Below are 13,341 nucleotides of genomic sequence, written 5' to 3' on the forward strand. Positions count from 1 at the left end.
GGTTATTAACTCTTTGACTTAAACCCCCAAGTAAATATTTATTTTCCAACATCACTACACCATAATAATTGTTTTTACAGAAAGAAAGACAGCCTGGTGCTTGAGAAAATATGGTGGTTAAGAAGGATGGGAGAAATCTGGAAAACTTTCATATATGTGAGGAACAGAATTGGCCAATTGCAAAGTGAAGTTGTTATTCAGGAATTATAAAGGGATATTTATTATCCATTCGATAACATGTGTTTACCACCTAAAATGTGCCAAGTATTGTGGTAGAGTTAAAATATGATCATGACAGATGAGGTCCCTGGCCTTCTGAAGCTTACACCTTAGTGACACCAAATCTTTTATTTACTCTTTGGAAATGTAAACCTCTAGATAAACAATGATTATTTGAATGTCTATCTAAGTAAAAATAAGCATATAAATGAATTAAGCACATTTTACTATTTTAATAGACTTAATCAAAATTAAGTATGTAAACACTTGGGAAATGTTAATATGTCTTTCTTGTTTTTTTGACGTAAAATGTAATAGGATTTTTAAAATGTAAGTTTTGGAACTCGTGAGAAAGGGACAGAAATGGATTAATTCCAGTTAGTAAAATGGAAAAATTTCTTCACTGGAGAATTTTGGGGGTTTAAATTCTTAGTAAGTTAAACTCCTAGAGTTGAAGCATGCAGTTAAGTCAAGTTGTAAAAGCTTAGCAGGTGACTCCTTCTGTTTCTCGTACCTCAGTAAGCAGAGGACACAGGTGGAAACAACTTGGAACACGAAGAGATGTACAGAATCACACTGGAAGGATCTTAGCAGCTACTGTTTGAAGGTTGCAGAGTCTTCCAAGGTAGATTTTGAATTTGGCTTTGGAAGTGAATGGCTCTTATATTTGGGACAAGCCCATCTTGTTCGAAGTTGCTTATGGCCTCAAGTGATGTCACCGGGTTTGGGTGAGCCTTCACTGCATACTCATTTGGAGTGGCTTCTGCCCAGGAGTTTGAATCCAGAATGGGAGGCTGACTATTTACAGTTTGATGAAACTTATCAACTGCCTGAGGAAGTCTTCCTCATAATCTCCTCTCTGTGGAAAAACCCAGGCTGGTTTTTAGTTCAATGAAAAAATATTGACTGAATCCATGAGCCTTGAAAAAAAATAGTATTTTGTTTGTTTAGAAAACAGCAGCATGCTTTCTACAGTAACTTACTTCTAGACTAGCACTAGATTAAGTTTTAGAGAACCTGCAAATGTATATTTGATATGAAAAATATACTTGGCAATAAAAGGTATATGACATAACTGGAAAAAAAATATTGAAAAGATAACCAGTTAAGTTTAACTCATTAAAGAAAAACAGGTGACGGGGTGAGGTTGAATGATGATGTTGAGGAATAAGATAGTTCAAATATTGTAAAATGAATTGATGAAAAATATAGCAACAATTCATATCTTTTTAAAAAATATTTCTCTCTCCTTCCCTCTCCCTCTTCCTTTCCTTCTCTCTCACAGAAACACACACACACACATATTAGGTGGAGTTAGACCGAGGAAGCATGGAAAAAATGAAGGTGCCAGCAGTCATTTTCAAGTTTCTAGGATAATTTTGTTCAGGAAAAATTTATAAACACATCCCACCAGCCAAAACTGACTAGATTATACATACCTAAGTAAATATTATTACAAATTCCACTTAGGCTACAGTAAAGAACAAATAATAAACATCAAAATCATTTGATAGCTACCTGAAAAGCATTATGATTTGTAATACTTTATCAGTTGTTAACAATTTAGTAATCATAATAGTCATCTTTTATTGTATATTTTAATGCTTTACAAGTATCAAATTATTTAGTCTTCATATCCACCCTGTAAGCTTGATATTATTGTTTCAACGTGGAGAAGCAGTGCCATTCAATGGTTAAGAGGCACACAGCCTGAGTCTATGTCCTGTCTCTGTCACGAGCTTGGTGAATGACCTTGGGCAAGTTATTCAACTCCGTGTAACCCCAACTTCCCTCTTAATAAAATGGACTTAATCATAACTCATGGAACCATCATAAAGATTAAATGTATATATTCAATATATGTAATGTGTTTATTTAATATATGTAAGAAGAAGAAGAATGCCTGGACAAAGTAAACACTATAAAAGTGTTGTTATATTACTTATACTCAAACCAAAATTATTTTTTATTTTGATGGTGTCTCTCCGCTTTTTTACTCAATTGTTTTTTATTAGTGAGAGCAGGAGCCATGCAGAGGGAGCTGTAATCTCATGGGTAGGGGGGACATTGTTATTTTATATATGCCTATATATGCACTTTGGAGATATATGTGGATATGTGAGTTAATGAAATTGGAATATGATTGATTATACTTGCATCAAAACAGTTTTAACATGTTTTGCTGTTTGCCTAAACATAGTTTTTCTATTGAGCATCATAGAACTTGTTGGAAAAGACTTGTGGAAATTTGGCTTTTCTCAATTTGGATGGCCTCTACACATACACCTTTTAAGTCTAAATGCTAAGTGTCGAATTTTTTTTTTTTAAACAAATGGAATGTCTTTTAAATGTTATGAAAGGTTGCTCTTAATATAATTTTTTTCCTTAAGTTTAATTTTGCTTTAACATAGAAACAAACCAAAACAAACACTTATGTGGTTAACTTTTGAAATTTGTATTTTCTTAAAGTTCCTTTTTTTCCAATTTATTAAAGAGGGAAAAAATGTAGAAAAGAATGATTTTCTTTGCTCTAAGGGAAAGTATGGTCGAAGAGCCAGTTATATGTTGTGATAAAATGTCATGTATGTAATAATGATGCAACAAGCATGTTTCTACCTTGATGTTTTTTCAGAATTTGAAAAACTAGTGAACTGGTTTTAGGTATTGTGTCAAAATTGTTGAACTGATAATATAACTTTTAAATACGATTATTTCGGCAGGCAGTACAATTTGTTTGTTTCCAAGAAAACTGTTAGCTGTCTAAGCTCTCTAAATGTGTTACAAAATTCCTAAAGATGGGAAAAAGTGAAACTAAGTGGAACTTGATTAGGTAGATCGGGAAGTTGTTTATATTTGACCCCCAATGAAGTGATCTTATGACTTCAGTGAATGAGCAGGTTGTAATTCCTGTGTATATTTTGTACAATTCATAATCATCTTCCTCAGCCTTTTCTTAATAGATCCTAGTAATGTCTTTCAGTTTTATATGTATTTTGGAATAATACTGATTTTCCCATGTCTTTCTTTCTAGGCATTGAAGAAACAAGAAGCTAAAGCAGAGGAGAATGAGGGAGTAATGAAAAATAAGCTAAGACAAAGTGAAACTGAAAAGAGTAAAGTAAGATTTTGAAAATTAACATTTTTTTTGAATTTTATTTAATTTATTTTTTTATACAGCAGGTTCTTATTACTTATCTATTTAATACATATTGGTGTATATATGTCAATCGCAATATCCCAGTTCATCCCACCACCACCACCATCCCTGCCACTTTCCCCCCTTAGTGTCCATACGTTTGTTCTCTACATCTGTGTCTCAATTTGTGCCCTGCAAACCGGTTCATCTGTACCATTTTTCTAGGTTCCACATGTATGCGTTAATATACGATATTTGTTTTTCTCTTTCTGACTTACTTCACTCTGTATGAAAGTCTCTAGATCCATCCACGTCTCTACAAATGACCCAATTTTGTTCCTTTCTATGGCTGAATAATATTCCATTGTATATAGGTACCACATCTTCTTTATCCATTCATCTGTCAATGGGCATTTAGGTTACTGCCATGACCTGGCTATCGTAAATAGTGCTGCAACGAACACTGTGGTGCATGTGTCTTTTTGAATTACGTTTTTCTCTGGGTATATGCCCAGTAGTGGGATTACTGGGTCATATGGTAATTCTATTTTTAGTTAATTTTAAGAAACCTCCATACTGTTCTCCATAGTGGCTGTATCAATTTACATTCCCATGAACAGTGCAAGAGGGCCCCCTTTCTTCACACCCTCTCCAGCATTTGTTGTTTGTAGATTTTCTATGATGCCCATTCTAACTGGTGTGAGGTGATACCTCATTGTAGTTTTGATTTCCATTTCTCTAATAATTAGTGATGTTGAGCAGCTTTTCACGTGCTTCTTGGCCATCTGTTTTTCTTCTTTGGAGAAATGTCTATTTAGGTCTTCTACCCATTTTTGGATTGGATTGTTTGTGTTTTTAATATTGAGCTGCATGAGCTGTTTATATATTTTGGAGGTTAATCCTTTGTCCATTGCTTCATTTGAAAATATTTTCTCCCATTCTGAGGTTTGTCTTTTCATCTTGTTTGTAGTTTCCTTTGATTTGCAAAAGCTTTTAAGTTTTATTAGGTCCCATTTGTTTATTTTTGTTTTTATTTCTATTACTCTGGGAAGTGGATCAAAAAAGATCTTGCTGTGATTTATGTCAGAGAGTGTTCTTCCTATGGTTTCCTCTAAGAGTTTTATAGTCTCTGGTCTTACATTTAGGTCTTTAATCCATTTTGAGTTTATTTTTGTGTATGGTGTTAGGGAATATTCTAATTTCATTCTTTTACATGCAGCTGTCCAGTTTTCACAGCACGACTTACTGAAGAGACTGTCTTTTCTCCATTGTATATCCTTGCCTCCTTTGTCATAGATTAGTTGACCATAGGTGCGTGGATTTATCTCTGGGCTTTCTATCCTGTTCCACTGAGCTATATTTCTGTTTTTGTGCTAGTACCATATTGTCTTGATTACTGTACCTCTGTAGTATAGTCTGAAGTCAGGGAGTATGACTCCTCCAGCTCCGTTTTTTTCCCTCAAGACTGCTTTGGTTATTCGGGGTCTTTTGTGTCTCCAAACAAATTTTAAGATTTTTTTGTTCTAGTTCTGTAAAAAATGCCACTGGTAATTTGATAGGGATTGCATTGAAACTGTAGATTGCTTTGGGTAGTATAGTCATTTTCACAAGATTGATTCTTCCAATCCAAAAACATGGTATACCTCTCCATCTGTTTGTGTCATGTTTGATTTCTTTCATCAGTGTCTTATAGTTTTCTGAGTACAGATCTTTTACCTCCTTAGGTAGGTTTATTCCTAGGTATTTTATTCTTTTTGTTGCAGTGGTGAATGGGATTGTTTCCTTAATTTCTCTTTCTGGTCTTTCATTGTTAGTGTATAGGAATGCAAGAGGTTTCTGTGCATTCATTTTTTATCCTGCAACTTTACCAAATTCATTGGTTAGCTCTAGTAGTTTTCTGGTGGCATCTTTAGGACTCTCTATGTATAGTATCATGTCATCTGCAAACAGTGACAGTTTTACTTCTTTTTTTCTGATTTGTATTCCTTTTATTTCGTTTTCTTCTCTGATTGCCATGGTGGCCAGGACTTCAAAAAGTATATTAAATAATAGTGGTGAGAGTGGACATTGTTGTCTTTTTCCTGATCCTAGAGGAAGTGCTTTCAGTTTTTCACCATTGAGGATGATATTTGCTATGGGTTTGTTGTATATGGCTTTTATTATGTTGAGGTAGGTTCCTTCTATGCCCACATTCTGGAGAGTTTTTGTCATAAATGGGTGTTGAAATCTGTCAGAAGCTTTTTCTGAATCTATTGAGATGATCGTATGGTTTTTATTCTTCAATTTGTTAATATGGTGTATCACATTGATTGATTTGTGTATATTGAAGAATCCTTGCATCCCTGGGATATATTCCAGTTGATCATTGTGTATGATCTTTCAATGTGTTTGTTAGTATTTTGTTGAGGATTTTTGCTTCTATGTTCATCAGTGATATTGGTCTGTAACTTTCTTTTTTTGTACTATCTTTGTTTGGTTTTGGTATCAGGGTGATGGTGGCCTCATAGAATGAGTTTGGGAGTGTGCCTTCCTCTGAAATTTTTTGGAAGAGTTTGAGAAGGATGGGTGTTAGCTCTTCTCTAAATGTTTGATAGAATTCACCTGTGAAGCCATCTGGTCCTGCACTTTTGTTTGCTGGAAGATTTTTTTTGGGGGGGAGTACCCTCTCACTGTTGTGGCCTCTCCCGTTGCGGAGCACAGGCTCTGTATGTGCAGGCTCAGCAGCCATGGCTCATGGGCCTAGCTGCTCCGCGGCATGTGGGATCTTCCCAGACCGGGGCATGAACCCATGTCCCCTGCATCAGCAGGTGGACTCTCAACTACTGTGCCACCAGGGAAGCCCCTGGAAGATTTTTATCACAGTTTCAATTTCATTACTTGTGATTGTTCTGTTCATATTTTCTATTTCTTCCTGGTTCAGTCTTGAAAGGTTATACCTTTCTAAGAATTTGTCCATTTCTTCCAGGCTGTCCAGTTTTTTGGCATAGAGTTGCTTGGAATAGTCTCTTATGATGCTTTGTATTTCTGCAATGTCTGTTGTAACTTCTCCTTTTTCATGTCTCATTTTATTGATTTGAGTCCTCTCCCTCTTTTTCTTGATAAGTCTGGTTAAAGGTTTGTCAGTTTTGTTTAACTTCTCAAAAAAACAGCTTTTAGTTTTATTGACCTTTGCTATTGTTTTCTTTGTTTCTATTTCATTTATTTCTGCAGTGATCTTTATGATTTCTTTCCTTCTACTAACTTTGGGTTTTGTTTGTTCGTCTGTCTCTAGTTCCTGTAGGTGTAAGGTTAGATTGTTTATTTGAGATGTTTCTTTTGTCTTGAGTTAGGCTTGTATAGGTGTAAACTTCCCTCTTAGAACTGCTTTTGCTGCATCCCATACGTTTTGGATTGTCATGTTTTCATTGTAATTTGTCTCTAGGTATTTTTCGCTTTCCTCTTTGACTTCTTCAGTGATCTCTTGATTATTTAGTATCGTATTGTTTAGCCTCCGTTTGTTTGTGTTTTCTATGTTTTTTTCCCCTGTAATTGATTTCTAATCTCATAGTGTTGTGGTCCGAAAAGGTGCTTGATATGATTTCAGTTTTCTTAAATTTACCAAGGCTTGATCTGTGACCCAAGATGTGATCTGTCTTGGAGAATGTTCAGTGTGCACTTGAGAAGAAAGTGTAATCTGCTGTTTTTGGATGGAATGTCCTATAAATATCAATTAAATTTATCAGGTCTATTGTGTCATTTAAAGCTTGTGTTTCCTTATGAATTTTCTGTCTGGATGACCTGTCCATTGGTGTAAGTGAGGGGTTAAAGTCCTCCACTGTTATTGTGTTACTGTCGATTTCCTCTTTTAGAGTTGTTAGCAGTTGCCTTATGTATTGAGGTGCTCCTATGTTGGGTGCATATATACTTATAATTATTATGTCTTCTTCTTGGATTGATCCCTTGATCATTATGTAGTGTCCTTCCTTGTCTCTTGTTACATTCTTTATTTAAAGTCTATTTTATCTGATGTGAGTATTGCTACTCCAGCTTTCTTTTGATTTCCATTTGCATGGAATATCTTTTTCCATTCCCTCACTTTCAGTCTGAATGTGTCCCTAAGTCTGAAGTGGGTCTCCTGTAGACAGCATATATATGGGTCTTGGTTTTGTATCCTTTCAGTGAACCTGTGTCTTTTGGTGGGAGCATTTAATCCATTCACATTTAAGGTAATTATCGATATGTATGTTCCTATTACCATTTTCTTAATTGTTATGGGTTTGTTTTTGTAGGTACTTTTCTTTTGTGTTTCCCACTTAGAGTAGTTCCTTTATCATTTGTTGTAGAGCTGGTTTGGTGGTGATGAATTCTCTTAGCTTTTGCTTGTCTGTAAAGCTTTTGATTTCTCCGTCGAATCTGAATGAGATCCTTGCTGGGTAGAGTAATCTTGGTTGTAGGTTCTTCCCTTTCTTCACTGTAAATATATCATGCCACTCCCTTCTGGCTTGTAGAGTTTCTTCTGAGAAATCAGCTGTTAGCCTTATGGGAGTTCCGTTGTATGTTGCCATTTTTCCCTTGTTGCTTTCAGTAATTTTTCTTTGTCTTTAATTTTTGTCAGTTTGATTACTATGTGTCTCAGCGTGTTTCTCCTTGGATTTATCCTGCCTGGGACTCTCTGCACTTCCTGGACTTGGGAGGCTATTTCCTTTCCCATGTTAGGGAAGTTTTCAACTGTAATCTCTTCAAATATTTTCTCGGGTCCTTTCTCTCTCTTCTCCTTCTGGGACCCCTATAATGCAAATGTTGTTGCATTTAATGTTGTCCCAGAGGTCTCTTAGGCTGTCTGCATTTCTTTTCATTCTTTTTTCTTTATTCTGTTCCATGGCAGTGAATTCTGCCATTCTGTCTTCCAGGTCACTTATCCATTCTTCTGCCTCAGTTATACTGCTATTGATTCCTTCTATTAGTAGTTTTCATTCAGTTATTGTGTTTTTCATCTCTGTTTGATTGTTCTTTAGTTCTTTTTGATCTTTGTTAAACATTTCTTGCATCTTCTTGATCTTTGCCTCCATTCTTTTTCCGAGGTCCTGGATCATCTTCACTATCATTATTCTGAATTCTTTTTCTGGAAGGTTGCTTATCTCCACTTCATTTAGTTGTTTTTCTGAGGTTTTATCTTGTTCCTTCATCTGGTACAAAGTACTCTGCCTTTTCATCTTGTCTGTCTTTCTGTGAATGTGGTTTTCCTTCCACAGGGTCAGAATTGTAGTTCTTCTTGCTCTGCTGTCTCCCCTTTGAAAATTAACTTTTAAAGAGTAATGCTGTTTGGGGCCAGTGATATTTGTTGAGTACCTTTGAAAGTGTCCCTGAGGTTATTTGTTAGAGTGCAGTGAAGTCTTTATGTTTTGATGTGGAGTCACTTGGCTGAGGGCTCTGCCACTCTCTGCTACTTGCTCTTGGAAACATACACAGGTAGTTCGCTACCTTGTCTCCTGGCCGTTCTTCTTTTCTAGAGGCAAATTAAACTTGACCATTCCTTGCTGGAGAACATTTAAAGAGGTTGACTTTACTGTAGGGTTGGAAAAGACCTGCTGTTTAAAGGTTGAGTATTTTGCATCTATTCATTTTTGTTATAGAAGATAGGAACAGTTACCAGCCTAGTTCTGAAAAATCCTCTATTCTCATTAAATATTAAGTATCTTTGATATGAATTCATGTCTGTGAGGCTATAGAGCGTAGCATTTTAGAGCTAGAAAGTAACTCAGAGGCAAAACAACTCTCTTCAATTTGAAAATGAGTAGATTAAAGGCCAAGCCCAAGGTAATGAATGATGAAGTAAAAATTTGCTTCTGATATAATGTTCTTTACTCCGTATTGCCTTTTCTATCTACCCTTACCTCCTTTATTTTATTTCACCAACCTATGTAAAGTTGCATGATGCATCCATGCTGCCTTTATGGTGGTAAGCAAGGTACATCAAGTCATCAAGTTTGCTCTTTGGGAGTTGTAAATGCTGATATTACCTAGGAAACATGACCAGTATGGGCCCTGGTAGATTTTGAAACCATGTTGCCTTCAGTGCAATTTCTTCCCTTTTTATTTATTTGTAGAAACAGGAGAACAGGTTAGATAATATTTTGTGTGGATTCTCTGCTTTCACATGTACTTTATAGTTGATTTACAGTTGGCCCTTGAACAATGTGGACTTAGGTGCCCTGACCCTCTGTGCAGTCAAAAATCCTAGTATAACATGTAGTCAGCTCTCCATATTTGCAGTTTCTCTCTAGCCATGGTTTTGCATATGTGAATTCAATCCTATAGTACTGTAGTATTTATGAGTGAAAAAAATCCATGTATAAGTGGACTTGTGCAGTTGAAACCCATGTTGTTCAAGGGTCACCTGTACTTTTAAAAATATGTGATAGTTATTTTCTGAGCTGCAGGCACACTTTTAAAAAACTTATATAACTGGATGAAAAAATTATTTTGAAATAATAATAGATTCATAGGTGTTACAAAACAAAATGTACCATGGGCCAGTTATTCTCAGTGATAACATTTTCTATAATTGCCATCCAACATCAAAACCGGGAAATTGACACTGTTGCAGTGCATAGAGCTTATGCAGATTTCACCAGCTTTATGTGTATACTCATTTGTGTGTCGAGTGTGTGTTTGTGTGTGTGTACTTCTATGCAGTTTTATCTCATGAATCTCAATCTTATTGCCGTGACAGTCAAAATACAGAACTGTTCCATCACCACAGTGTTCCCTCATGCTAATCCTTAATAGTCAAACCTTCCACATGTACAATTTCTGAAAGACTAATGTATAGATAGTAGTTTGTTCAAATGAAATGATAATTTAGGATAACTATTACAAATCAAAGCACTTAATAACATCTTAATATAAATTTGTGATTTCACAAAACAACCTTACCATTGCAAAGTGCAAACATGTCCAGCATATGTAAGCTCTGGATTTTTAACAAAAGTATCCTATCTGTAGGGGAGGAAAAATAATTTTCCCTTTACCCTTCTAGGTTCTTTGGCTGGTATAATAATTAAATTGACACAAAACAGATTAACAGGAGAAAAACAAGTTTAATTTTGTATGTATGGGAGCCCCATAAAAATATGAGACTTAAAGACAGCCAGGCAGTTGAGGCTTATCTACCATCCTGAACTAAGGCAAGGAATAGGGGCTTGGGGCTTCAAAGGGGAGGAACACAGTTCACAGGAAGATGAGAAGAGTATATGTATGGTAAACAAATGTTTGCCCTGCCGTGCAGAGAAGTCTTTCAGATATAGAAAGTTATCTTTGGTAACAGCTCTCTCTCTGGTACAGACCTCCTTTTTAAATTTTTAAATGCGATTTAGGGGAAGGTAAAAAGCTTTTCCTGAGTCTGTTGGGTTTTGATTGCCATCAGCTCAGAATAATACTTGTGCCAAAGAGGCATATTTTGGAGTGGCATATTCTTCTCCCCTTCACATCCTGTTATATTTTTCAGCTTGAGGTAAGCTAGGCACATTGACTTTGTAGGGTATTTAGTCACCTAACTGGCACATTTTCTGTGGATACTTATCTAATGCAATATTATTAGGGAAATTTAAAGTATCTTATTCTGATTAAAATTTTTAGAAATGTTAGGAATATTGGAACTATTAGGAATATAAGAATATTAAGAATATAAAAAATAACCAATTGGATGAAATATACTTTGAGTCATTGGGTCCCTGAAATTTTTATTCTAATTTAGTTCATATGATACTACATATAGTAATTTAAAGAAAAAACTGCTTTAGAATTTACATTAAAATGATTTAGAACTGAAGGGATCTCAGATTATCTATAATAAAATCCTTATTTTAGAAGTGACAGAAAGGAGGCCTAAGGAAAAGAGATTTAAACGGGGGTCATAATTGAGATGGAACTGACTAGAGCTAAGACCTCCTGCATTCTGGTCTGGTTCACTTTTTGTTATTTAATTACCATTATTTTAATGGGAGCATTGATATATGTTTATAGCAAAATATTTTTCCTTTTATGTTAACTGTAAAAATCTGAAAACTTTTTCACTTTTCTCCTCTTAAACTGAGCCTGTAATAGTTTAGTTATCTTCTGCTCCATTGGACATTTTTCCTTATTCTTTGTTGGAACTCTAGCTGGAACAGGAATTGGAGCTATCTCGAAGGTTATTGAATCAGTCCGAAGGCAGCAGAGAAACACTTTTGCATCAGGTAAGTCTATGCAAGCTATGATAATCTGCTTTTAAATTAAATCAGGATTGAGTCTCTTTCCCTATTAAATGTCTTTGTGAAAGGGAAAAAAACCTTAGATCTAGAAGTTTTTTTCCTTAAGGAATGTATATTAACACACATAAGCAAAAGATAAAATCCTTTCAGGAAGATTCAGAGAAAGCCAATATAAAACACCAGCCCAGGTTCCCACTGTGACAGTGTATCTTGCTGATTGCTTTTCCAGTTTAGGAATTATCTCTCTTAGCATAACCAGTGTAAAAGTGAGACTGGATGTGTAAGATAAAGTTTTCCCAGGAGCTTAATTTTATTCAAGGAGACGTTAGAGAGTGAAGGAGGAAGTAAAATACATAAAACAGACCTTGTGTGTTCAAGTTACTTTGAATGCATCACTGTCTTATATTCACATTTTCAAGATGCTACCTGCTTCCTTTTAACCAGAGATAAGGCTTAATTTTAAAGCATAACATTTTGCAGCCCATTAGCCCATAATAGGAGTTTGGTGCTTCTGATATTTAAAGTTCAGTAACTTGAAATAGCCATTTTATACACATTGGATAAAGGCATGTGGGTTTCTAACTACCTTTCTGCCTGTGTTTAATATAATTGCAATTGTAACTTCCTCTGTTTTGAGGTGTGGGTTACATAACTCACTACATAATATGCTAGGTAGGCAAAGTTGTCAGGCATCTTAGACGTTCAGAAGGAGTATTACGTTTTGACAGTTAATCCTGAAGCATCTGAAACACCGTAGCTCTTGTTTTACAAAATGTTTAAAAATGTGTAATGGCTTTGTTTTGCAACCAGTGGTCCAATGGAATTAATGTTGGCAGAGTTTAGACTTTCTTTTTTGGAAGTTTATATTTGTATTCATTTCCTTCTGATTTTTTTTTTTTGAACTCTGCCTTGTAATTTCTAATCTTATCTTTTGAAGTAAGAGATTTATGTGTTAGGGTTGTCATTGTGACTTTACCTAAGTCTTTCTGCCACTGCTGACTTGTTTAAAGGTCATTGTGGACATGCTTGCTAGTCTCCAGATATACGAAGATGAATAAAATGGTACCTTACCTCAAGGAGTTTATATTTTATTCAACAGCTTTTATTGCTTATTTATTTTCAGCAGTACTTTGATATCACAGTGCTAAATTTTGATCATTTCATTTGACTTTACCAACCAATAGACTATGTTCACATGAAAGAAAAGAAGTGAAAAATATAAAAATGTATAGTACTTAATTGGAGGTAGTTTGGGTTAATAACTGTAGAGTGGACTGAGGTGAAAATAGGGATTTTTAAAAAGTGTGGTCAAATTCTTTGTCACAGTAGACACAGAGAAGGGGAAAGAACATTCATTGTTTGTGGAAGGAATGGGAGGAATAAAGAAATGGAGCAAGAGACTGTTCCACTGTGCTTGGCATAACAAGGAGATTAACTTGGCTTCAACTTGTGCTTACAATAGCCCATTGGAAGTAAATTTTCTTTCCCTAGAAAAATAATTTGTAAGTTCGGTTATTCTCTTCCTGCTTTTAAAACTGATAAAAGTTTCATTTTTGACTATATGTATTTAGGTAGAAGAACTCCGTACACAACTTATGAAAGCAGAAGGTGATCAAAAAGGCTTAGTACATCAAGTATCTCAGATTTCCAAGCAACAGTCAAACCATCAGGATGAACAAGAAGATGACTGGAGGTTTAGAAGAGGTATAATTATGATTTGTAAATGTCTGGGGCTTTTTTGATCTTTCTTAAATA

General features: G+C 35.2%; 1 protein-coding gene across 1 annotated transcript in view; it reads left to right on the top strand.

The window, feature by feature from the left end:
- CEP128 (centrosomal protein 128) overlaps window positions 1-13,341 on the top strand; it is a 445,779-nt gene that overhangs the window by 106,477 nt on the left and 325,961 nt on the right. The window contains exons 10-12 of the mRNA XM_067030654.1: window positions 3,251-3,337; window positions 11,497-11,571; window positions 13,158-13,290. Coding sequence (XP_066886755.1) covers window positions 3,251-3,337; window positions 11,497-11,571; window positions 13,158-13,290 — 295 coding nt within the window. The remainder of the gene's footprint in view (window positions 1-3,250; window positions 3,338-11,496; window positions 11,572-13,157; window positions 13,291-13,341) is intronic.

Source organism: Kogia breviceps, chromosome 3 (genome assembly GCF_026419965.1).
Source record: "Kogia breviceps isolate mKogBre1 chromosome 3, mKogBre1 haplotype 1, whole genome shotgun sequence".
Taxonomy (NCBI): domain Eukaryota; kingdom Metazoa; phylum Chordata; class Mammalia; order Artiodactyla; family Physeteridae; genus Kogia; species Kogia breviceps.